This window comes from Accipiter gentilis, chromosome 6 (genome assembly GCF_929443795.1).
Source record: "Accipiter gentilis chromosome 6, bAccGen1.1, whole genome shotgun sequence".
Classification (NCBI taxonomy): Eukaryota; Metazoa; Chordata; class Aves; order Accipitriformes; family Accipitridae; genus Astur; species Astur gentilis.
The window spans coordinates 6,982,461-7,006,833 of record NC_064885.1 but is presented as its reverse complement, the minus strand read 5'-3'; the positions used below and the strand labels follow the sequence as shown (position 1 = coordinate 7,006,833).

Sequence of the window (24,373 nt, the reverse complement as noted above, 5' to 3'; positions counted from 1 at the left end):
TGGGTGAACAGGAGTGCTTTAATCTTCTATAAAGATGAATTATAGGTTACACTTCTGAGTTACACTTCTGTTAAGTTTTCCTTGTGTTTTTGTAAGGGTTTTTTATTTATAAGGGTTTTCTAAGGCAACTGGATGTGAAACTTGTTTTCTGAGCTCCTTTTGCAATTAATATGCATTCAGTTTGGCTATAAGAATGTGTTTGGGTGTGTTTTTTTTTTAATAGAACAGCTTGAATAGTGCCAACACTGAACAACCAACTGACACATACTTCAGATTCCCCCTCCCCTTGGAAATCCATTTGGACTTGCAAAATAATTCCCTTAGAAATGGTAAATACCATTTCTGCTCAATTTTACTGAATTCTTGCTTAGACTGGAAATCATTCAAATGTCCAGCTTCTGCCTCTCTGCTGCCACTCTCTGAATAATGTGTTTTAGACTTAGAAATTGGTCAGAAAAGAATTTTGAATCTGAAACCTCTTAATTTTTTTGGCTGCAGATGGAGTAATTGTTTTTAGAATTTCTGGATTGCAGTTAATCCCTGGGTTGTGATTCAAAAGGGACCACTTACTGGTTTTGGAACTACTTTAAACCAGTTTCTATGCAGTCTCAATCTTGACAAAACCAGCATTCTAGATAACATCAGTTCTGAACCAAAATTAGGCACACTTGTGTGTTAAACCTAATCTTGGGCCTATCATTGGTTCGATTTGCCTTTGTAAATTGTGGTGTGTAAATTGTGATATTTCATATGCATATAATATCAAATGCCCCTGAAACATTTTTTATTTTTCCAGGCTATGACATTAGTGTCATTGTTTTTTCTTAATACTGCTGATGGATTAATACCCTTGACTATCCACTATTAGATGCTTACTAGGAGTAAGTGCTGTTCCTACAAAGGACATTACAATGGTAACGTTTTTAGAGCAGACATACATATACAGATATATAATATAAAAATTAGACCAAGTCATAACTGCTGGAGAAGGAAAGAAGACAACTTCCAGAGAGACAAACGTGGTTTTGGTCACTCTGGTTCTGAATCAGTCACAACGTGCGATCATCATCAGTATTAACTGTTTTTAAGAATTCCCAGATAATGACTGTAGTGGTTTGTCAGAAAAGGTGAAGAAGCCTGTCTGTTTCTTCCAACATCAGCGCTAGTCTAATAAAAGATACTGTTTTTTCTTGTGAACCTTGTCTAAGTTGTACTGTAGTGTTTTTTTGATGTGATGATATTGTTGATTTGTAACTTCCCTTTCTGCTCTCTAGAACACATTTTAATGGCTTGGTTAAAAGCTGAAAATATGAAATACTTTCCTTCATTTATAAATATTTATAGTATATCTAGGCTCCAGTAAGCCACACACTGAATTTTTGACCAGTGTGGCTTTCATTAAGGTTTCCATGGGAATGACAGTACCCCCTGGCTGAATATGAATGAGAGTTCTGCCTGTGATTTTTGAATCAGCCTTTCTATTTTATCTAAAACATGGAATATCAGAAGGAACAGAATTCTGCAATGTATGTGTGTAGTAATTCCTACTCTTATGTTGGGAGTTAGTGAAGCTTTGTTGTTTGGATATGTTTAGCCTAGCAATAGAGTGATAAGAACTGCCAGCTCCCAAGTCCACTCCATGTGAGTCATATGGTTTAATGCTGCAGGCCTGTTGTGGGGTGAGGCGTCTTACGCGCAGGAAATTTTGAGCTGACTCAGCTGCAGTCCTAGGCCACTGCAGTATATTGACAAAATGAGTACATCTTTATATGCTCATCATCTATTCATAGGGAAGCGGAGAAAAAGGATATTGTTAATAAGCATCTCTTGACTTCCTGAATCTTCTTCCTTTGACACAGTTTGCAAACCAGGGAGTGCATCTCTGACCGAGGCTTTAGAGTAGCCCAATTTCCATTTTATGGCTTTATGGACTTCTATACTTAGAAGTTTGTGGCTTTTGATTTTTATATGATTACAGCTAGACAAGACTACAAAGAACTCATGACATTATGGTGTTTGGTCTTTTTGGTTCAGTAGAAAGGATGGTAAAATTCTTCAAGTATAATTCTTTTTGCAAAAAACAAACCAAACCCCAGAATACTCCCCCCTCCCTGCCCTTTGGAATGTATTCCAATTTAATCTCAGAAGCAAACAGCTTTTAAGTAGCCTCTAGAAAGAAGACAATAAGTTGCCAATTTATTTCCTAATTGGTCAGATAGTGCAAACACTTGTTTGGTGTGGCTGTTGGTATGTTTGAGGATATTTATTGCTCACTTTTTCTCCAAACAGCGTTCTTTCAGAATTAATATTATGCTCTGAAAGATTGGAAATTGTGGAAAAGACAAACTCACGAAGTCAGGCTGGTAATGAGGCTACAGTTGTTGTAGAAATTCATAATCATAAGAGTTGCTGACTGTAACTTTGTGACAGCCCTACTAATAAGTGGAGCTCTTCTGTACTCATATATGAAGCTATTAAATCTATGTGTCTGTTAGTATAGAATAGACTATTCCAGTTGGAAGGGACCTGCAATGATGATCTAGTCCAAACAGGAAAGGATTATTCCACCGATTTTTTTTTTTTTTTTTTTATTTTTTTTTATATTTCTGTAGATGAAAAGCAAATTAATGAATAAATGGCATGAAAATAATAAAGGAAAACGTAAGCCTTCTCCAACCCTGTGTTCTCCCTCCAGGAGCTGGGGATTTTAGATGTGTGGTTACAGCCTGTGGGGGAAGGAGTTAGGGGTCTGATCTCACGCATTATGTTTGCTAAGTGACTCAGGGTCTAACACAGAGTACTTGGGGAAAATTGCTAGTAATATATCTGTACCTATTATAATGGTATCTGTGTATCTTTGAGGATTAAAGCAAATGTGTAAACTTTTGTTACCTGAAAATTACACCAGCTAGATATGTAGAATAAAGCGATAGGTAATGTGTAAAATAGAGAAGGAGACACTGACACTCCTTGAGTGTTGACCATTTTAACAGTATTGAAACCTAAGTTGTTAGCATTTTCAGACCTTGATTGTAGTTGCATTGTCTTGAACTATATCAAAACTAACAGAATTTTCCTTTGACAGCGTAGCAAGATGGGATCAATTGTTCAGTATGACACTTGTGTGAATGATACATATTTTGTGTCACAGTATTCATTATGTACATCAGAAAATGTTGTTATGTGACGTTTGTCGATTTCTTAACTGTAAAATATAAATATTTTGAGCACTGAATGTTGTTTGTTGCCTGGCTGGTATATCTGTTCTGACACAGTCCCTGAGATCATGACAGGTAGCTCTTTTGAAAAACTTTAAATGGAGGATCTTTTAATTGTGAATTATAATTAAGCCTAAAGGGAACTTAATTTATTGAAGGTGCTAAAATGTGAAGCAACAGATTTGTTATATATAAACTTCAAAAATACATATTGTAGCAACCCACTCCTGGCGTATGTAATCATCCTGTTAAAAATCTTTTTCTAAAAGTATAGTGAATGGATTATACAGGATTTAATTAATTTGAGCAAGCTTGAAATGTAATATGAGTTACATAGTCTGACCATTTTAGTGCAAACAAGGTCAGAGTGTTGAGTGCAGAGGAAGCCTGGGACTGAGCATACAGCTGTAGAACTACTTCAGATGACCAAGCCTTGTGAATGAAACTTGCTATTACAAATAGATTGTGCTCAATTTAGGTAGATCTGTTTTAGCGTTACTGGATGCTAATAACCCAGAAGAACCCCCCCCCCCCCCCCCCCCCGCCTTAGCATTTCAAACAGTAGTGAATGCTACCTTTGAGTAGTATATTATTTTTGTTTTTCCAGGTCTACAAAGGTGAATTTCAGCTTCCTGACTTTCTTAAAGAAGTGCCACAGGTAAGGTATTGGATTAGTTTCCTTTTTGTGGGTGTAACGGCAAGTTAGTATGCAACCTGTCATTTATAAATAACTTCTTCATAAGTTCGATTTTCTGTTTGATTGTAAGAAAATAGGTCACTTGAAATTACAAGAGAATAGCTTGTCCATGAGATTGAACCTCTAGCGCTCTTGCACTCAGCATGTGTAATGCCAGTGTTAATATGGTGCTTGTAAACCTGAGCTGACTGAATATTGCTGTGAAAGTTAAGGAAAGTTTGACACTCTTTTGTGTAGATCAAACTGCAAAGTTTGTTATTTGTAGAGAAGCTTTATCTTTTGTTGGCTTGCATGGAAAGGTATAAAGCAAGTATAGTACAGAGACCAGAGATAAGTAATGAGAGATTTTTAAAAAGAAATACTACTGTATCAGACAAACCAAAAACAGTTCAGCCATGGATAGTGATGGTGTGTTGATTTAATAATCAAGTGAGCTACTGAACTTAAGATTTTACTGAGAATTCATAATCTGGTACCCTTCAAATGCTGTTAATTGTCATCAGCTACCCAAGGGACCTAACCTTTGCAATAGCAGCTGAAAAAGCAAAATCCTTATCATGGAGCTTTCTTAAACTGCAGGATCTCGTGATACCTTCCCCCCAGCTATGTGAATGTGTGGGAGGCATGCTTCCAACCTCATGCCCTTTCCTCGTGTAGACATGATGGAAAGTTTGGGCTGTAACCACTAGCCCGTTCATGGACATAGGAATTCAGTTTGGAAGATGGCATCTTGCTGCTGGGTAGCTATCCTGTGTCTCCTGAAGCCAACAGAGAAGACAAGATGGACTTGTTCCATGGAGCTGCCTGTTGGAGTGCTCAGTTTCAGTAGCTTGAAGGGATTCTCTCTGTGTGTTTTCGGGTTTTTTTTTTCCTCTTCAATGTGTAGTGAAATTAATTCTCCCTTCTATAGCCTTGCAGATTTAAGGTCTGCTAATCTAGCCATGAAAAATCAGAGCAGACAGTCTAGGCAAGGAGCAAATAATTTGATTCATCTTTATCAGAGAAATAACAAAAATATTTTATTGCTTAAATGAAATATTTTATATGAAGTAAGAACATGTACCAGTCGAGTTTGTTTTCTTGAGTAAGAGCTGCTCAACTCGGCTCATAAAAATAATCAATTTTTATAGGCTGTATAATTGATGGCAAATGTCTAAATGCCATCTAAAGTGTTCTCTACACTGTGCTTTGATAGAAAAAAAGAGGAAGTAGCTCATCACCATTACTGTCTCAGGATGTGTTCAAGTAAAGCTAAGTAGAAAAATACTTGGTGGTTGGTTTTGGGGTGGTTTTTCCTTTCTTTTTTTTTTTTTTTTTTTCCTCCCTAATTCCTCCTGCATATACAGGAGTATAGCGTTGCAGAACTGTGAGAGAAAGCATTTTTAGGGGCACTCTGCCTCTGGAATTGTGTATCTCTGCTTGCATTACTTTTACATTTCTATTCAATTTCCCATCCTTAATGATACATACAGTACAGAAGCTTATTTAGAATGTAAGTGTAAATAGCCTATCAAAAGCAAAATAATTTGCAATGTCTTTACTTTTAAAAGAAAAAAACACTAATGGGCACAAGCTTTCTTGACTTGGGATCCCCAATATTAGGAAAGGACTCTTGGATTATGACTTTTGTTAGATGTAGAGATTGAAGAATACACAGGAGGATCTACCACATGCAAGCAAAGCATTTTGACTTACTCCATTCAAACAAAAATTCATTGATTAAAAAGGAAAATTGGTTTCTTTTGTTCCAGCCAAAGAAGACAGTAGAAAGGAAGTCTCGTGGCAAGATAAAATGAACATGGATCAGTAAAGTCAAATAGCTGTAGTGTCTGTTTCATGTTTTCAGAATGTAACTTTTTGCTGTGGACACCAAATCTTTCTGATAAATCTTTGTGTGATCTCTAATGTGGGCTTCGCTCTTTTACTGGATGTTTGCCTGCTCTCACCCTTTGAACAGTTAGTGCTCATGCTTTGCAAGTTGTGCTCAGCTAATAGAAAACGATTAAGAACCTGGCACCACGCAGCTAAATGTGCTGTTGCTCACAGCATTGTTCACTCCCAACTGCTGGCCAAAATGTCTATGCAGCTTAACGGCAAGACAACTATTTAAATGTGTGCTGCTTGAAAGTTATCGTCGGCAAATTGTATTGAGAAAGTGTGCTGTAGTTATTTCTAATGCTTTCAAATGCAATTATTGTGATTATTTCAAGATTATCTACAACCTTACAGATAAAGTTAGAGTATATATGACTGCAAGCATAGGGTGTGTCAGAACAGAAGGAGATTAAATATTGCTGATAAGGATTTCTGGAAAATGCAGGGAGATGAGCTATCTTTAAAATTTAGCACACTGTGTATAGATAGCGTGTTAGCAAAATCGGTGATCCTTGATCTGCCTAAAGTATCTGTTAGTTAAATTATGCTGTTTGTATTTTTGAATTGTCTTATGATACATCAAAAGAACTTGGTCCACTGTTACTAGTAAATGTCCTCTTTCGATCTGTATGATAGAGAGGTTTCAAAATGGGACTCTGCTAAATTTCAGCAGGTGGATTTATACAGTTAGCTTGGTATGATTACAGCATTTACCAAACTGAGCAGATTTATCCAAAGTAAAGAAAGATTATCTAAAAAGCAAAAATAAGCTGTGTGAAATAGAGAATGTTGCTTAAACTATAAAAACTGATGCTGGAGTTGACGCTGATAGATTATGTTAATTTTCTCTTTAGTATAATACTAAAGGAGAACACTAACTAAACAGCTAGATGGTTTTGAGTACAAACATTGGCGCTGATAATTATTTTTTTCCTCTAATGTAAAATAGCTAATTTCATTTTAATTATTTACTTCACAGACTGAACCTATGGAATAGAAGATACAATGGATATTTCTTGCACAGAAGGTAATATATGCATACAGTCCTGCTCATTTGCTGCTCTTGATTTAGTTAAGGTGATTTTTTTAAACTTATGTAACTCCATGTAAGATTCTGGGTAAGAAAAATACAAAGATATGGATCTTGATTCAGAATCTGTAAAAATCACATTGAGGTAAGTCCTAGTGGCAAGAGCTACAAAAGCATACATAGTTCATGTGCTTTAAGAACCACAATGCAGTTCTACATGGCTCATCACAATTTGCAGTATTTGCTATGCTATAGGATTGTCAGCACTATTTTAGAGCTTGAAACTGAAACGAGTGCATAAAACTATACTGCTACTCATACAGGCATTCTTTAGCAGAGTTTCTTGTTCATTTTAGTATCTGTGTGTCTCTCAGTACTTAGAGCATACTTGCACAACAGATTCAGGTCCCCGTTTTAACAAAATAGTAAAATTTTAAAGATGACTTGTAATCGTCTTTGTCTTTCATTTTTAAATCAATTGCCCTTTCTAGATGAGGAAACTGCTAAAGATGATTTGTATAATTTGCTTTTAATATGTCCCATAGTCAGTTTTTTCAATAAACTGCATTTTAGTTGTTGAATTAACAATGGCAAGATTGTGCAGGGAACTCAGTAAATTCCAGACCACTTAACAAATGAATGGTGCAAGATGTACTGTACTAATCCAGGATTTTTACTTGTCAACCGTGTTATCAAATGTTCTAGCTTGACAACAAAAGGTGGCAAAATGCAACCAGTTTAAATATAGGCAAAAGCAACATGCCACACAAATATACCCAGCGTAGGTATTTATTATGTGGCCCTAAATATAGCCAAAAGCATCATACTAATTAGAAATAACGGATATAAAAGTTTTCCAAAGATTAATTGCAGGCCTTCATTCTGAAATCAGTAGAGAAACCATAATCTTTTCATGTAGCCAATGTTAAAATGACTAAAACATCTACTTCATTTTGCCACTTAGCTCTTTGTAGTTTTAAATACATATCTAAAGCTGCTGTCCAGTTTCTGAGAAACCAAATTGTTAACTTCCCAGCAGTAGCTACCACTGGTACATTGTAATGAAAGAGACACTTTCACCATGTAAATGCAGTCCACTTTCACAAGTATTTTCAATTAAGTGGAAATTCAGATATATTTTTCTACATCTGAATATGCTTCAAGAAGTAACTCTGATGATAAACGATGGAAAAGGCAGCCACGTTCATTACAGAAAGTTTTTAGTGGCTGCGATTAGTCTTGACAGTGACTTTTCACCTACTGAGATAACAGTGGTTACTCTTAATTATGCATTATTTGTAATTACAAAATGTTGTCAAGGATAAAAACAGAGTATTACATTGAAAACTCAAACATTTTTTTTCTTTTTCTTTAGAAAAAAGACTGCTGCCTTTTCAATGGAAATGATCTTATAAGGACTGTCGCACTGAGATCAGTGAGGTGTACTGCTCGTGGCCTGCCTTTTTCAGAATTTTCTCCCCCATTTCTTTCATACTGTTTTTGTTCAAAATTTTGCTGTTGTGAGTGCATGTAAACCTGTTTAAAAAAAAAAAATCACTGATGTTAATGTAGAACCGTATCACATTCGCACAACTATTTTTTTTAAGGTTTTAAAAAAATGCAAAGTAATGCCTGTCTCTGAAATTGTTATTTTGTCTTAATTACAAAACTCCATCTTCAAAGATTTTTTTGCTTTTCCTGTAGCAGTTTGGTTTCAAATGTATGAAGCTTTCAAAAGAGTGGTCTGTGCTTGTCCTAAAAGATTTTTGGTGGAACAGTTGTTTGTTTTTAGTCACATGTGGAAATTGTTAAATATCTTTTATTTAAAAAAAAGTTGATAAATTACATGTACAATTATTCAATGATCTTTTGTATTTTATTTTTCAAAATAAATGCTTTAAATGTGATTTTTTTAAAAATTTAAATTAATGTGTTTGCCTCAGTAAAATTTAAATAATTCGGGATACTGTCGTATTACTAAGAAGACATGATCTAATGCCCTGGGCTTGGGTCTCTTAAGGTTTGCAATTGAATGCATTTTGTTTGCTTTTAATAGCTGGGCGATGAGGAAAAAGTAGAGTATCCTATTGACTGAGAGCTATAAAAGAGTAATGTGAGATTTGTTTACGGCAGGAAAAAGTAGGTAACTTCAAAAACTAGGTAATTTTTAGCCTGTTGAATTTGGTCCTCAAAAGCAATTGTGTTCAGACAGGTGCTGCTGGGTTGAAACTGCTTCTGAAAACTCCTGCTGTGAAACTTGTATCCTAAAGCTTTGAGCATCTGTCAGTCAATGTAGAACATGATTATTCAAGTAAGGGGTTCTGGGGATGGTTTTTGTGTCTCATTTTCTACTTACCTCAGTGGTTCTTGGCATACTGAAGGCAGCCTCAGCCTTCTCCACCCATGTTAAGAGCAGAGTTCTTGCTTAAAATGCTTGTTTCCGCAACTTCTGCCTCCTAAGATTTGAAAGTTTGGTTTTCATGTTCCTTTTGTTGTTGCACCTCCATTTTGAGATCGCTAACATGTATTTGTAAAACCAACAGCAAATGAACGACGTTTAAGTACCTTCAGCAAATAAGTTAATTTCACAGTTTGGTACAGATTTACCCAGTTTACAGTTGTTTTTGCAAAAGTAAACCCGGAGCATCCCCTAGTGCCAACCCCGGGAACTGCTGCCCCTCGCGTTCTCCCTGGAACCCGCCGGCCGCTCTCCCTCTGACACCGGCAGCTCATCACACCGGAGCCGCCGCTGCCTGGGGCGGCAGGGACCGGCCGGCTGCGGCGGCTGCCCGCCCCCGGTGGAGGAGGGAGAGCGAGGCGCCGGCACAAGCGTTTCACTAACGGAAGGGTAATTAATTGATGAGTTATGAGGCATTTCCCCTCACAGATGAGCAGAAATGAGGAAAAAAACCCCAAACCACGACCCAGCCGCGGCTATGTGAGCGGTGCGGGGGGGGAGGGAGTGGAGGCTCCCGCCGCCCCCCGTGTGGGGACAGTCCCGGTCCCCGGCCCCGCCCGCGCGGGACCCGGATGGGCCCTACGTGACGCCGGGGCGCGGCGGCCGCTCTCGCTCCCCCCTCCGGAGCCGCCGCGGGCGGGCGGGCGGGCGGCAGGTGAGGGCGGGCGGGCCCGCTCCTCTGCCGGGCAGCGGGGGCCGGGGCCGGACGGAGACGGCCGCCTCGACGACCCTTCTCCCTCCTTCGGCAGATGTGGCGGCGGGCGGGCGGCGCGACGCGGCGCCGGGCTGGGCGCGGAAGAGGCGGCGGCAGGTGGTTCCCCCGCGGCCCGGCAGGGGGCATGAGCGCGGCCGGGGGCGCGGCGGCGGCGGCGGAACCGTTAACCGACCACCGGCAGCGCGCGAGGCGCCTGTCAGGTGAGGGGCGGGAAAACACCCCCGCGGCGCCGGGCTGAGGCGCTGCCCGGCCCCGGCCCTGGCCCTGGCAACGGGAGGGTGTCGGTGAGGCGCTGGGAGAACGGCAGTTTCCAGTGATCGCTGAGGCAACGGGGAGCTGCTGCCCTGCCTGGGGCCGCCGGGTCGGGTCGCGGCAGGACCTCGGCCTGGGCCGGTCACACCACAGAAAGTCAACTCCCGCGTCTGCAGGCGCCTTCTGGTGAGCTGCGTTAACGTTTAGGCTGTTGAGAAGGACCTAGTAAGGCACTAAGCCACAGTTGTAAGTCCTTAATACTTAATTTGCTGGACACTTGGCTTACCCACGTGTCTGGCTCAGTTGCTGAGCTGGCTTGGGTCTGTGATGCCCCATCCACAACGGTATGATCCCTCTGCACCTGACGGCTGTGGAGCTGGAAGGCTGCTTCAAGCTCATAAAAGCTTGTCTGTGCTGTGAAGCTCTGCATAAGGCAGCAGTTGCTGCAACCAGTGAGTACAGCCTGAGTAAGTAGCCTTTATCTGCTGGTCATTGGCAGCCTCCAGTTAGGCCTCCCTGCTGTCCTGATCCTACCTAAGAAGGTCACTGGTGATGAAGCGTTCCGTCATATCTTCCGATACGGTGTGTCTTTATTCTCTGATGCGAAAGTTATGGTATCCCTTCATCATACTCTCTGTTATCTTTTTGCTAATGACCAGAGATGTTGAGTGTGTCCAGAGCTCTACAGTCAAATGTATAATACAGTTTACAGCAGCTCAGGGATCCCTGTCCTTTTTCAGGATGTTTCTTTGCTATTCTGACGCAGATTAATTAGAATTAACTGGATGTCGTGTCTTTTCCCACTTTGTTCACACAACTATTGATCATACGAGTCTCTTGAAGAATGCTATGGAGAGACTGCTAAGTCATGTCTCATTCCATGTCCTCACAAGGGACCCAGTGTCTCTGGAAAAAGGGGGAGCCTTCCTAACACTCTGGTTGGTATCTCCCCAAAACAAGCACGTTCCAATGAGTTAGCTTTGAATAACATTTTGTGTAGGCCTCCTATGATGGATTCATACATCAGTACCTTGATGAAAAAGATTTTGACTGTGTAATCATTATGTCGCTTTTTTTATAGGTGTGTAACTTTGCCAACACCAGTGTAACCTCAGAAGGTATTGAAGGGAAAGTTTAAACTGGTACGGAAAAGTTGAGGGAACAGCAGAGCCTCGAAAAGCTTTTTGAATGTTAGCATCAAGTAAACCTTGATGCAGCTCTAGGGTTGCTATCATTCCCTGGGGAATGAAGCAAAACTTGCCGGTCCGGTTAATTTAGTAAGCTTTGTCTGGTTTGTGTACTGAGACACTATTTGAGCTGTCAGTAACAAAGTTCTGGGAAGTAATATCTGTCATTTAAATGATAGGTAGCTTGTAAACTGCAGGGAGGTATTTCTGGTAGATTTGGATGGTGCTGTGACATATAGTTCAGTTAAATATTTGATTTAGTAATAATTTTGTTTATTGATGACGTTTTCTCATTAATTTTCTGTTGATATGGACCTAGACCTATTTGAAAGTGAAATGGATGCATTTACTTAGTTCAATAAACAAAACAAACCCTGCAACTTTAATGAGAGATTTAACAAAGAAATATTTTTGTGCATAGTAAATTCTTGTGCGTGCTTTAAGTGGCAAGAAGAGGATGTTCAGTTGGATGCATATTCCTCGTGAAATGAAGAGAACTGAAATGCAGAGAACCAGCATGCAGAAGATTGTATGTCAGAAAACTGGCCAGTGATTAGCTTGTTTTTTCTTTTAGGAAGACTCCCTGTTCCAGTCAGCATACTACTGTTTCACTACTCTGTGTCTTTGGGTGAATAGGAGGTGAAGCAAACCTAGAGAGGAACTTCACTTAACTTTTAGTGAATGTCAGAAAACAGGTTAAACTTGTCAGTGATCAATCGCTTAATTTTACTGCCACTAATCTCATTCTTGAAATCCTGGACTAATTATGGGCTGAGATCTCATATGCTAAACCACTCTTTAGGAGATTGTTTTGTGTGAATGTTCCAATGGCAAAGAAGGTTATTACTCATGAGCGTAACATAATTAATGTATGCTCTCTCATGTTTTTTTCCTAAACCTTGGAGTCATGTTGAAGAAGGATTATGGAAGAGGAAGAATTCCTTTTTCTCAAAACTCTTATTTCTGTTGGGAAAGAGGACCTTTTTGGTACAGTGCCAAATGAATGAACTTACCCAAAACACATTCTGTGGTCCATGATTCCAATATACTTAATGGAGCTGAATTTTGTTTATTCAGAGTACACTCCATTTATGTGAAATCTATGGGACATTTTTGAAAAATGTAGACTGTTAAAGATCACATTTTTGGTCAGTCTTGAGTCCTTTTGAATAGTCTTAAGAGAACTGGAAATACAGCAGTCAAAGCACTGGTGTCAGGTAACAGCATTGTAAATAATGCATTCATAGTAAGTACAGGCTCACACTCAATTTTGACTATGCATCTTATAAATTAAGCTTCTGCAAGCTGTTTCTTGATGATAATTTGTTTACCTCCTTAAAGGCATCGCTACCAAAATAATCTTTCATTCTTATTGTATATGTTCTTTATCTGTGAGGCATAGTTGACTTGTTTTGATAGTGATGATATCAAAATGTTGTTTCAGGACAAATATTAAAATTGTTAATAGTGTGTGGACATTGAGAAGCCCTTCCATCCTTATTTATCTGCCTATGCATTGTACTGTGGTGGAAAAATGGTTGTGAAGTGAAAGTCCATCTTTTCAACTGTAGATATCTTGAGCTGAGACAAACCTCTTAACAAGTTGCAGTTTAAAAAGAAATTTTTGAAACTTCACGGTACCTACTTATCTAGGTTTATTAGGGTGTTAAACAGGTTCTGGAATTCACCTCCAAATTTTGGTGAAAGAAGGCTATGTACACTCCCACAGAATGTGGAGGTTTTGATCTGATTAGCTCTCTAAAGAGTATCTGTTTTGAGCAGGAGCATCCCAGTTCTGTCTGGGTTAACTTTGAACTTGCAGCGTTTCCTTTAAGAGCTAAGATCTACAGACAGCCCGATGTTATGCATAATGATTGTATTAGCAGAATTAGTAAGGCAGACTAATTAATCATGGATATTAAATTTTTATGTCATTTCTGCTTGTTGATTTTGATTGGAAGCAACTTTTGTGAAACATTTATTTGGTCAGTAAATAAAAGTACCAGATGTGTTTGTGCAAATATTCCTTCTCTTTTTATATTTTACAGTGATTTGAGAGAAGGAGCTTGCAGGGTTAGAGAAGTAGGTAAAGCCTCTAGTAGTATCATGTCTTTTTTAGGATGTCGTGATGCCACTGGAGACACCACAGCAATCCTGTAAACAGAGGTACTTTTTACATAATGCAGTGTAAAGAGAACAGCAGGGTTCCTAGTCTATCCTATTCTTCTCCTTCAGTTATTATTTTTATAATGCAGCTTATTGTTAGACTGTCCCATCCTCTGGTTGAAGGTGGGCTGTGAAAGCATCATAGTTGGTGTTGCTATGCATTTTTTTCTGTGCAGGAAAGGAAATTGATAATTAGCAGTAAACGCATAGTATAACATACGGAGTTAAATGCACGCGTATCAGATTTGTCTGCTTTCTCTGGTTAGAAAACTCGGTTTTCTCATTGCACAGGAAATGCTAGAACTGAACAGATCGCCTTTACAGTGCCTGCCATTGTGCACAGCAGGATCTGATCCGCTTTTGCAGCTGAAGGTGATAGACTGGGAGCTTGGTTGGGAGCAGGAGTCCGGGTGTTGCACAGCGCATACGGCCAATGAGAACATGCATTTCAGGACGTGCTTCTGCAGATGGCCTATTGCGATGGACGGGCTGGAACAGCGGCCACCCAAATTCACCCAGCAAATGACATTTTGCTGCAAAAACGTGGCGGAGCCAATCACACACTGCACCGCGCAGCCAATGGACGCCGGTCTCTTACCCAGCCACTGGCAGGGGCTCTGTGACTGTAGGACCTTGGTACAGCTCTGCAAACTGCATTCCTGCAGAGGCAGCCCTGTCAGAGTTTGTTTCTCAGCGCAGTAGTCATCCTTGCTGTGATTCATTGCCCAGTAATAGCAATGCCATTGTAAATTATCAGTGTAAAGCCGGGGAGTGACGTGCCCTTGCCTGCCACGTGATCTGCAGCTGGTGGGGAGAGCGCCTAAGTAATTTGGGTCTTGTTTCCCATTTAGCACTGCCACGGCTGCCTACCCAGCAGACCTGCTCACAAGAGCCAGAGGGATGGTGGTAGTTACGGGGCAGAACAAAGTAAGTGGAAACCCGGATGATGCCATGTCGAGCTCAGATGCGGAGGATGATTTCCAAGAGCCAGCCACTCCTACTGCAACCCAGGCAGGACAAGCACTACCTCTGCTGCCTCAGCAGGTAAGAGCTCTCTGGTACTGCTCATCTTGATAAGGTCCGGTTATTGCAGCACGTACGCTTAGGTGCCAAAGAATTCAGGCTTTCTTTGTTGGAGTATTTATAGATATCCAGTTCGGTTTACATTAGTAGTGAAATGATTGAATAAAACCAAGTCTCTTGAATTTTACTTAAATAGCTTGGCAGCATTACTCAGAATTGCCATCCATGTTTGCACTTGACAAATACAACTAAGTGTTTATTCTAGTACTGAGGCATCTTAAGGTGTGATACTAAGATTTTACGCCTGCTGTAAACCTAATGTAAATACAGAATCACTGGTTTTTTCAGTGTATAGTATAGTATAGTAGTGTAAAGGAACCAGTAGAGTAGCAACTGAGTGCAAATCCCAAGGTTGGCCTGAGATTTCCTACCTTTTTGTGGGTGTCTGTGTGTGGGTATCCATGTGGAGGGGTTTTTGTTTTGGTTTTTTCTTTCCCCGGAAGAGCCAAGAGCAGGCTTTCGTGCTTTTAATGAATATCTGGTATTAAAGCTGAGTGATTACTGCTGTTTCAGATTTCCAACTAAAATGAAAACATTCACTGATTATACCCAGAAGCCAGCCAAAGTATTCAAGTTGTTAACCCTTGAACCTCACTGTTTTGTGGCAACATGTCAGGAAAGAAGCATTTGTCAGACCAGGTTATGCCACTGTGGCAAAGATTGTATCATATCTTCTAGAAGTTGTAACCCTTTTGGCCTGAACATGTCTGCAAAGGACTAGAGGCTCATTTCTGATGATGTGATGGATTTTGCAGTTTCCAGAAGTTGTTCCACTCAACGTAGGAGGCATGTATTTTACAACAAGACTGTCAACACTGAGACGTTATGAGGACACAATGTTGGCGGCTATGTTCAGTGGAAGACACTATATTCCAACAGATGCTGAAGGCAGATACTTTATTGACAGAGATGGAACCTACTTTGGGTATGTACAGTGTTCTCAATAGTATACTTTAAAAGTTGTTACTGAAGAAAATTAATTTTAAAGAAAAATAATTCTTAACTTTTTTTTTTCCTTCTAGTTAAATTATATTTGTGTAAATGTGACTTGCTGGCATCCATGCCTTCAAAACATCTCAAGAGAAGAGTATATTGCAATTACAAAACTACTTATTTTATTCTTAAGGGCTTAAGTTTTAAATTAGGAAAAGAAAAACAAGTAATGTTTTGAATTCGGGCATTGTCTAGAGTATCGCCTTTCAAGGCATCAAAGTGTTTTGATGTTTTAAAAAAGTATGTATTTGGCATTGCTTTTCATAGGAAGCTTCTTTGTACGCCACTTTTTAAATTGGTATTACAATATTTATGATAAAAAAGGAATGGAAGGAACGCATCCAGGTTTCTTAAACAGTTGAAAGTATGATGTTTTAATTGTTTAACAGGATATAATGTAAGTGGTAAAAAAGCACAAGCCTCAAGGAATTTTTTTTTTATTATTATTTTTGCTGGTAGTGCCATATTCACTCATCTTCAGGATTCCTTCTTATGTGTTCAGCTTTTGTTTTATTTTTAATGAAATTAACCATGATCTTACTAATATTCTGTTTGAATTGGTGTGAGGTTGCTTGAAAAGGAGCAGTATTCCTGGGTTAATATTCATGGGTTCAGGTCTTTGCCCAAAGCACACTTTGCAATTTAACTTGTATTTCTTGTTTCTCCTTTGTAGACATTTCCTTAATCTCTTCAACAGAGAAGGATTGAATTACTTTCAAAGCACATTTGGATTGTACCATAATCTGGGACAGAAATAGATTAAGCCACTATATTTATTGGAAAATAATTGTTTCTTTACATTTGGCAATTTGGAAGTGCCTGCTGCTTTACTGGAAAATCAATTTATTTGTGATGTTATCAGTCTGAAATCAAATCAAAATATAGCTGGAACAGAGAGCCAAGTTAGCACGTGCTGTATTTGTTGACATTCTAATGAAGATTGCAGTAATGCTTGTTTTATTTGATATGGTCAATAATAGTTTTGTTGGTTAATGCTTTTGAAGTGATTTCTTTTCCTGCTAAAATTCTTGTAGCTTAGCAGTGTTTCAGAAGTACAAGGAAATGTTCTCTCTCTCTCTATTATTACATATACTACAAGTGTGTATGGCCCTGATTGTGTGAAGAGAACACCTCCTTTGCAAATGTACCATCCATTCAGCTAGAACCCTGGTCCTGTGCGAGATAAAATGTCCATGCATATGACTCTCCAGGAAAATGGAGAAGATTATTTTGTCACAGACCTAAATTTGAAATACACTGACTAGGATCTCTTTCCCATGAAATACTGTGTCCTCTTCTATTTTAAGTGGTTACTCCACCTTCAACTTTTTGTTTAAAATATGGGGGGGTTTGAGTGACTTTTGACATTAACAGGCAAAACATGAAATGATGACTTGGAAACTTGAATGTGGCAAATGCTTTTAAAAACATATGTTGGAAATATGACTCACTTATTTCAGTTACTGTCTAAGCGTAAGGATTTCTATCTTAGTATAATAAACATTGAATATCCAGCGTTTCTTCTCCTTTCCCACCTGCAACAGTTTTGGCAGAAACATGTTACTTAATACTATTTTTGCCCTTTTTTTAGAGACATACTTAACTTTCTACGATCTGGTGACCTGCCACCAAGAGAACGAGTGAGGTCAGTTTACAAGGAAGCTCAGTATTATTCCATAGGACCATTGCTAGACAATCTAGAGGATATCCAGCCTCTTAAAGGAGAAAAAGTTAGACAAGCTTTCCTGGGCCTAATGCCATATTACAAAGGTAAATAAACAAAGTAGTATTGACTGTTTCTTCTAGTGTGATTCAAGTAGTTTACATGGTGCTTTCAGGTCTGCTTTCAGCTTTAAAACTAATTCCATTGTATTTGAGAAGTTTATTATGTACTTTTCATGCTCTTTAGATCTTTGAGGTCTCCACGTCAGATTGATTCCTGCTGCCTTAAAAGGGAGCAAGATCTAGGCCATAACATGCAAGGCTTATTAAATGAGAAGGTTTCTCGCCTCTGCATTGGTTCTGTTAGGACCTACAACTGAATAAACTTGAGCATATAGTAAAGACACTAAGTTCAGAAGATAACTGAAATTTATTTGATTACTATATATCTAGCTACATGCAGCTTCCTGTTGCTGCTAATATTATGTTAAGAATAACTTGTGAAACACTGCAGTAATACATTTCACATGAAATAATTGCATTTGTTTTCTTTTACTAGGTGCTTCATTGTCATTTTCAACATTTTTTTTTTTTTTTAGATCATTTGGAACGGATAATTGAAATAGCAAAGCTTAGAGCTATGCAAAGAAAAGCAAGATTTGCAAAATTGAAGGTCTGTGTCTTCAAAGAAGAGATGCCCATCACTCCCTATGAATGCCCACATTTCAATTCTTTACGTTTTGAAAGGAGTGAAAGCGAGACAAAGCTATTTGAACATCATTGCGAAGTAGATGTATCTTTTGGCCCCTGGGAGGCTGTGGCTGATGTATATGATCTTCTGCACTGTATTGTGACAGACCTGTCTGATAGAGGGATAACTGTGGATCATCAGTGTATTGGTGTGTGTGATAAACACCTGATAAATCACTATTACTGCAAGCGTCCTATCTATGAATTCAAGATTACTTGGTGGTGAGTTATTTTGTCCAGAACGGTGCGGGGGATAAAAGGACTTCTAGATGACAATTGCTTTTAATATTTTTGCAACGTGTCTCTGGAAATGCATTGCTGCTAACATATATTGGAATCAGTCTGCTGAAATGTTGGCTAACGCTTAGCTACTCAGCGAAAGGGAACCTGTTGCAGAGGTTGAAAAACCTCTGAAATCTTGAAAAACCAGCCTGAAACAAGACTGTTGGCTCAGGTACCTTAACGAGGCACAAAACAAAATCACCTCATGGAAATTATGGAGAGGAGCATCTAACATCTTTTAAAAGATGCCACCTACTATGTGGCTTTAGTATCATAGTCTGCAAAATGGATACTGCAGATCTCACCTGCATTATTATAAAGCCGGGGTGCTAATAATGCTGACATAAGGTGGTTGACTTTTACCCACTTAGAAATGTTTTAGTCACTATTTAAACTTACCACTTTATAAAATTGAGTAACACCCAGCACAGAGATTCTGGAAATGTACTTTTGATGTAACAGATCGTTAAAAAAAAAAAAAAAAAAGGAGTATTCCCTATATATTATTAATTCTTGTCACAATTAAGCTATATTTCTTTTTTAATTAAGAATCTGCATTGTGAATTATAATACTATATTTCCATTATTTCCACTGTTATAAAAAGGAATAGCAGATTTGGAATATATTCCTTATGCTTTTAGGAATAATAACTGTTCATGGAAGACTTGTGCCTGTTTTTAGCCTTAGAAATTCTAAATGTTTACAGTACCTACAAAAAAAAGAAGCTCTATAGAATCAGGTCATTTACAAAGGCTTTTGGTAAATGAGAAAACCCTATATGTATGTTCCTATTAGCAGAAGTAAGAGGAATATTTAATGTATATTATTTTATTACTGACTGTTTTTACATTCTGTAATATTAAACTTTGTTCTAGAGTTAGAATGAAATGATGATACTAGACAAGTGCTTCCTTAACCTCACCTTCTTCAGACAATTAAGTCTCATTTTTAACATTCTTGTTGACCCTTCCTGGTGTAATATCAGGAAAAAAAGATTTAAACCTTCATATTAAAATATTTTTCCAATTATAAACCGGTATATCTGGGTAGTAAATTTCTTTGCACACTGAAAGAGGCAGCCGTTGCAGAATCCTATTCTTTTCAGAAGGTAATTGTTGCGCTTCTGACATTAGTATTCACATCCCGAACTTGAATTAATCTATGTCCAAAACAGAAAGGTAGACTTAAACATGTAAATATATTACTGTTTTGTGAGGTACAGAAAACTAAAGTATTTTTCTAAAAGACCCTGCCTGAAGCGGCCTCAAAATAATCTTAATGAGAGAAGGAAAGTAAATGTTTGTGTATTGCATTCCACTAGATTAGTTAATCCGAGAGTATTGCTTAATTAAACTTTTGACCAAAACACTCGAGAAATGTGTTAATTACAATGATCAAAATTCTTATTTACCTGAGGTAATCTTTAGAATAATTCTAAGAAATTTATGATCAAATTTTCTTGCAAAAAAGAGGCAAATTGTTTGCATTGTCACAATTTTATGTATTTAATTTAGGAATTTTTAGTAAATTGTCTCTCTGAGGTGGGGGCATGTAGCTCTAATGATCTGTTTTCAAATGTTTACTTGCAGAGGATTATTGTCAAGTGCTGAGTTTCAAGTCCAGAGCTTAAATTTTGAAATGGAGGGAAGGAGGAAATTATGTGCATTTGGATCTTATTTTGAGTTTGTTTAAATTGTTTTCCTAAACATTGGCCTTTGTGTTACATGTTATTGTACTTGTGTTTGACAACCCAAAATTAAAAGTCAAACTGAGACTAGCAAAGTTTCCCTAAAATGAGAGGAAGCTTGCATGGTTTCTTTGCTACTCTGCTGGCTCCCCCCCTGCCCCAGGGAATCTTAAACTGCAAACCACAATTTCTAATGTAATGGCATAAGATCTTAAAGCTGAGGCTTACAAAGTTTTGGCTGCTTGTACACTTCAGACATTTGCAGTGAGAATTGCAGTTTTACTGTGTTATTTGGTGTTTTTTGCCACTTCCCATATATGTGTTTACATGGGACATAACTCTGGTTTGAATTTCAGCACTACTTGTGGAAATGGACACAGTCTGATTTAACAGTATGTTTTTTGGTTTGGCTTTAAGAATTTTTCCACTGTTATTCTAGAGAAGCTATGATGACAAAATTCGTGTTTTGATCACGTTTGCCATTTCTTAATATGCACACACTGATATTTTATAACTTTTTCCTGTTTATTGCTTAAATAAGTAAGGAAGAGTACCTAACCAAAAAGATAAAATCTTGGTCTATATCAGTTGCATCTTAATTGAAGCTTTCATCCTTCAGATCCTCCAGAAGACATCAGACATTAAGTGCAATATTGAAAAAGAAAACACGGATTTGAGCCAACATGCTTTCATTAAACACATACATTCTGTCTTGTGATTTGTGCAAGTTAACAATATTGTTATTGACTACACTTGTTCTAAACAGTCTTTGTTTACAATGATTTAGATGATATTACCTAATATGTATTCATTTTTTGACAGAAACAGAAGAGTTGTGCAGGCGGATGTCAGGGGAGTATAATCTAATAACTGGTTTATATAACATTATTGACTTAATCTTTTCTTGGCGTATAGCGTAATTTTTGAAATTCTGCATTTGCAACAAAAATGTGAGTAGCTGATCTACTAAATCCATGTTTAAGATGATTGATGTTTTTGTATATCATGAATGCTTTATAATTGTCTAATTAAACTAAATGCCTATGTAATATGCTTTTTTTTCTTTAGGACTTTTCTTTTTATCTGGCTAGGGTAGAGGTTTGCTAGAATATATTTACCTATTTCTCTGTGCTTCTCTTACTTAGTTTTTTTGCCACTTTATCATCTACATAGCTACTTTTCCACCCACACACTCCCAAATACCTTGTGTTTCCAAGCTGACACCGTAGACAAATTGGCTATGCAGTAAGCGGTCTCATGTCATCAATATAATGTTGCTATGAATATCATGTTTACAGATCATTAAAAGGACAATGCATGTCAGTCCATTTAGTTCACTCAATTTGAAGGGAAGACATTTTTTTATTCCATGTTCTGAGACAGGATACATGCCATTTGGGGTTTTTTTTTCCCCTAAATAAGAAGTCTCAAATATTTTCAAACCACAGGCTGTATATCTGGATTGCAGTGATTACTCTGTTTTTTATGAATACTGGGGGTAATGGTGGGACAGTTGAGGGATAATTATTTAAAATCAGAATTTTTAGCTACTTTTTTTAGGTTGCTGTGTGTCTGAACAAAAACATAACAAGACTAATCTTTTTAACATCCCTTCTATAGGTGCATTGTCTAGTGGTTTTTAACAGGGAGCAAAGGCAGGTCTTACTATCAGGTTTCATATTACCTGACTTGGCCAATTTCACAACACATTAAATGTTTCTGCATCTGTTTTACACTTGTAAAATAGGAAGGATACCTATTCTTCTTTATAAAACACTAAAAAATTACATGAAAAGATACTTATGTGCAGCATCCACTTAATGACTGTTGATTTCAAGAGTTTAAAAAAAAACATTAACATAACTTTTCAACTTGGTGCAGGCTTCTTAACTTGAATACCACAGTACTCCACGTAGTAATCTGAAATACTCATCGCTGAACTTCCATCCTCCTTGGAGGAAAGTGAAAGTGCTGGCATCTTTGATCTGGGAAGCCTTTGAGCCATTAGCAGATTCTCTTTCGTCCTCATGATGCATGTTTTCTTCTGAGACTGCTGGATTATTTTTTTTTTTTTTTTAAAGCTGATTTTTAACCAAAACCTATAATGAGGGATCACTTTCTGCATTTATGAGGGTGTGGGTTCTTTGGTTTGTTTTGGGGGTTCCCAGGTCTTAGTTATCCGAATAGCAAAAGGAGTAAGTTATTGCAGCAGAAAGTTCTGCCTACCCCCCTTTTGATGGAATTTTTTTAAGTTTTAGGAAGTCTGCCTGAGAGACACTTCATGATGTAATATACGCAAATACCTGAATTTGTTAATGTGGATATTTTTGAGTTCTTGTTGTTAAGTCGTGTAATACTCTTTCCTGAAACTAGCATGAGAGTCGAGTTAAACATTGGTTTTCTGATAGGTGTGCTTATGCCTTAGATATCGCCTGCCCCCACTTTGTAAAATCACTCATCTTAGAGGTGTTCAGTGTATGAAAAAATAAAGGATATTATAGTTACAGGAAAATCAAGAATCTTCCTTGATTCTCAACAATGAGTCCATTAAGAGAATCAGTACTTGCTAATCCAACTGAAGTCTCCATTCTTCTGCTACTCTTAGATGCCTATGGCTTCAACAGTGAAACAGAGTAGTCACAGGGTTGGGTCTGGCTGACACAAGTCCTTGAAGGCAAAAATCAAAGACTACTGTCATATGAGAGATGTACTGATTTGCATAAGCACATCATCTGGCCTTCACTGAAGTGACTGTTAAAATTCCAGCAAACTCTGAAGGATGTTGATATTTTAAACTGTTCTAAAAGATAGTGTTGTTAAACCCTAATCTGTTTTGAGCCAGATGGTTTCAATGTATGTATTGTGAAAGCAGAGAGGTTGGCCATTTCTTTTATTTATGGTTCTCTGTATATCTGTGTTTTCCTAGTGAAATCTGAAGCTGAGTGAGGTTGCTGATCACTGCCCCCCAGAACTGAATACAGCCTGTTTCAAATGTATCCTGTGCATTGAGCATGTGCTTTTTTTTTTTAATTATTATTATTTTTTGCAAATATGAAAGTGGGAGGGAATTAATTCTGCGGTATATTTCCCCAGGGACAGTCCTCGCTAGCTCTGAAGGAAGACTTTAGTGAGAACTTGATCCACGCTCCCCCACATCTCCATTTGTTAGATGAAGTGTAAGAGGCATAAGGAGATGAGCTGTCTAGCCTGAAAAGTCACAGTGAGATGATGACTCTGACTGGATTCCCCCTTGGTCCTTGCCCTTTTCTCTAACCTTTAAGATGTGTAACTCTATGTGCAGGAAAAGTTTTACTTCTCTCTGCTGCACCCTCAAATTTGTTGGCAAGGTGGATACTTAGTCTGGTTTAGACTAAAGGGGTTATTTTAATATTACAACGTGGTGACTGACAGTTGCTAAAGTATCAGTGAAAATCTTAGTACTGGCAAAAATTCCTGAAAAAATGAATCAAAAAACCTTATTTGTAGCATAATCACTTTAATTTCACTCTTCTGCTTTATTTTTCTCGAGACTGTTAAGAAATGTAAACTCTTACTTTTTTTAAGGGCTTACATCTGTTTCATAGTAATATGTATTCAGGCTAAGTACCTGTATTTTGGGGGTTGAGGCCTTGTTTATTGCTTGCTATGAGCTAAAGGATAAGTGCATGATCTCTCATCTGTTTTGCTTTTTTTTCTTAAAAAAATATAGTTACTGATAGAATTAAAGGTCGTGATTTTCTAACTTCATTTGGCATTTGCAACCCCTGGGAACCTTGCCTCCCAACTTCATTCTCACTACTCATTCTTGTTTATAGATGACCTGGGACAGGTGACATGATGAGGAAGATGATGGAAGTGCCAAAAGGGAATGTCTCATGTCAGAACTGATTGTTTGCATTGCAGAGTGTTCTTTCCATTTTATTTCAACTCTTTTGCTGTATGAGGCAGAGGAACATTCATCACCATGCATGTGAGGTCAGGCAGAGGATCCAGTCTGTCTGGAAGCCCAGCTAACCTCACCTGTGTTCATCCATTTTCTGTGTAAGTTCATTGTATTGTAATGTATCAAGTGGGTGGGAAAATCCAGTGGCTGTGGATTGCACTGGGAAATACAGTGGTGACAGGTGAGGTGGCGTGGGGTCAGACTACTTGAATTTCAGCATTATTGTTAAGAGAGGTCTGAGGACCTTCATGCCACAGGTCCTTATGCATTGGACCTTTCTTTTCTGCATGGCAAAGCAGAGCCATCAAGTTTGGGACGCAGCTGCCTGACAGGTAAGAGAAGACTTCAGAGCAAAGAATGTAGAAACACGGTCT

The 24,373-nt window shown here is 38.3% G+C and overlaps 2 protein-coding genes across 12 annotated transcripts in view; both read left to right on the top strand.

The window, feature by feature from the left end:
• The window catches only part of TPST1 (tyrosylprotein sulfotransferase 1), a 44,952-nt gene extending 36,207 nt beyond the window's left edge, over positions 1-8,745 (top strand). For 8 of the 9 annotated variants that reach the window (XM_049802800.1, XM_049802802.1, XM_049802805.1 and 5 more), the window contains 4 exons: positions 3,826-3,876; positions 5,667-5,742; positions 6,770-6,817; positions 8,196-8,745. In XM_049802800.1, coding sequence (XP_049658757.1) covers positions 3,826-3,876; positions 5,667-5,711 — 96 coding nt within the window. In that variant the 3' untranslated portion in view covers positions 5,712-5,742; positions 6,770-6,817; positions 8,196-8,745. The remainder of the gene's footprint in view (positions 1-3,825; positions 3,877-5,666; positions 5,743-6,769; positions 6,818-8,195) is intronic. The other variant, XM_049802809.1, reaches the window with a different exon arrangement.
• An 845-nt stretch (positions 8,746-9,590) lies between these two features.
• On the top strand, positions 9,591-19,813 carry KCTD7 (potassium channel tetramerization domain containing 7). 3 transcript variants are annotated; one of them, XM_049803644.1, is made up of 5 exons: positions 9,591-9,668; positions 14,450-14,642; positions 15,437-15,606; positions 17,266-17,444; positions 17,936-19,813. In XM_049803644.1, the coding sequence occupies exons 2-5, from the start codon at positions 14,499-14,501 to the stop codon at positions 18,310-18,312; spliced, it is 870 nt and encodes a 289-aa protein (XP_049659601.1). In that variant the 5' UTR covers positions 9,591-9,668; positions 14,450-14,498; the 3' UTR covers positions 18,313-19,813. The 3 variants fall into 3 exon arrangements, with proteins under 3 accessions (XP_049659601.1, XP_049659602.1, XP_049659604.1); XM_049803645.1 differs by lacking the exon at positions 9,591-9,668 and adding an exon at positions 10,000-10,193; XM_049803647.1 differs by lacking the exon at positions 9,591-9,668 and adding an exon at positions 10,252-10,431.
• Positions 19,814-24,373: the final 4,560 nt, after the last annotated feature.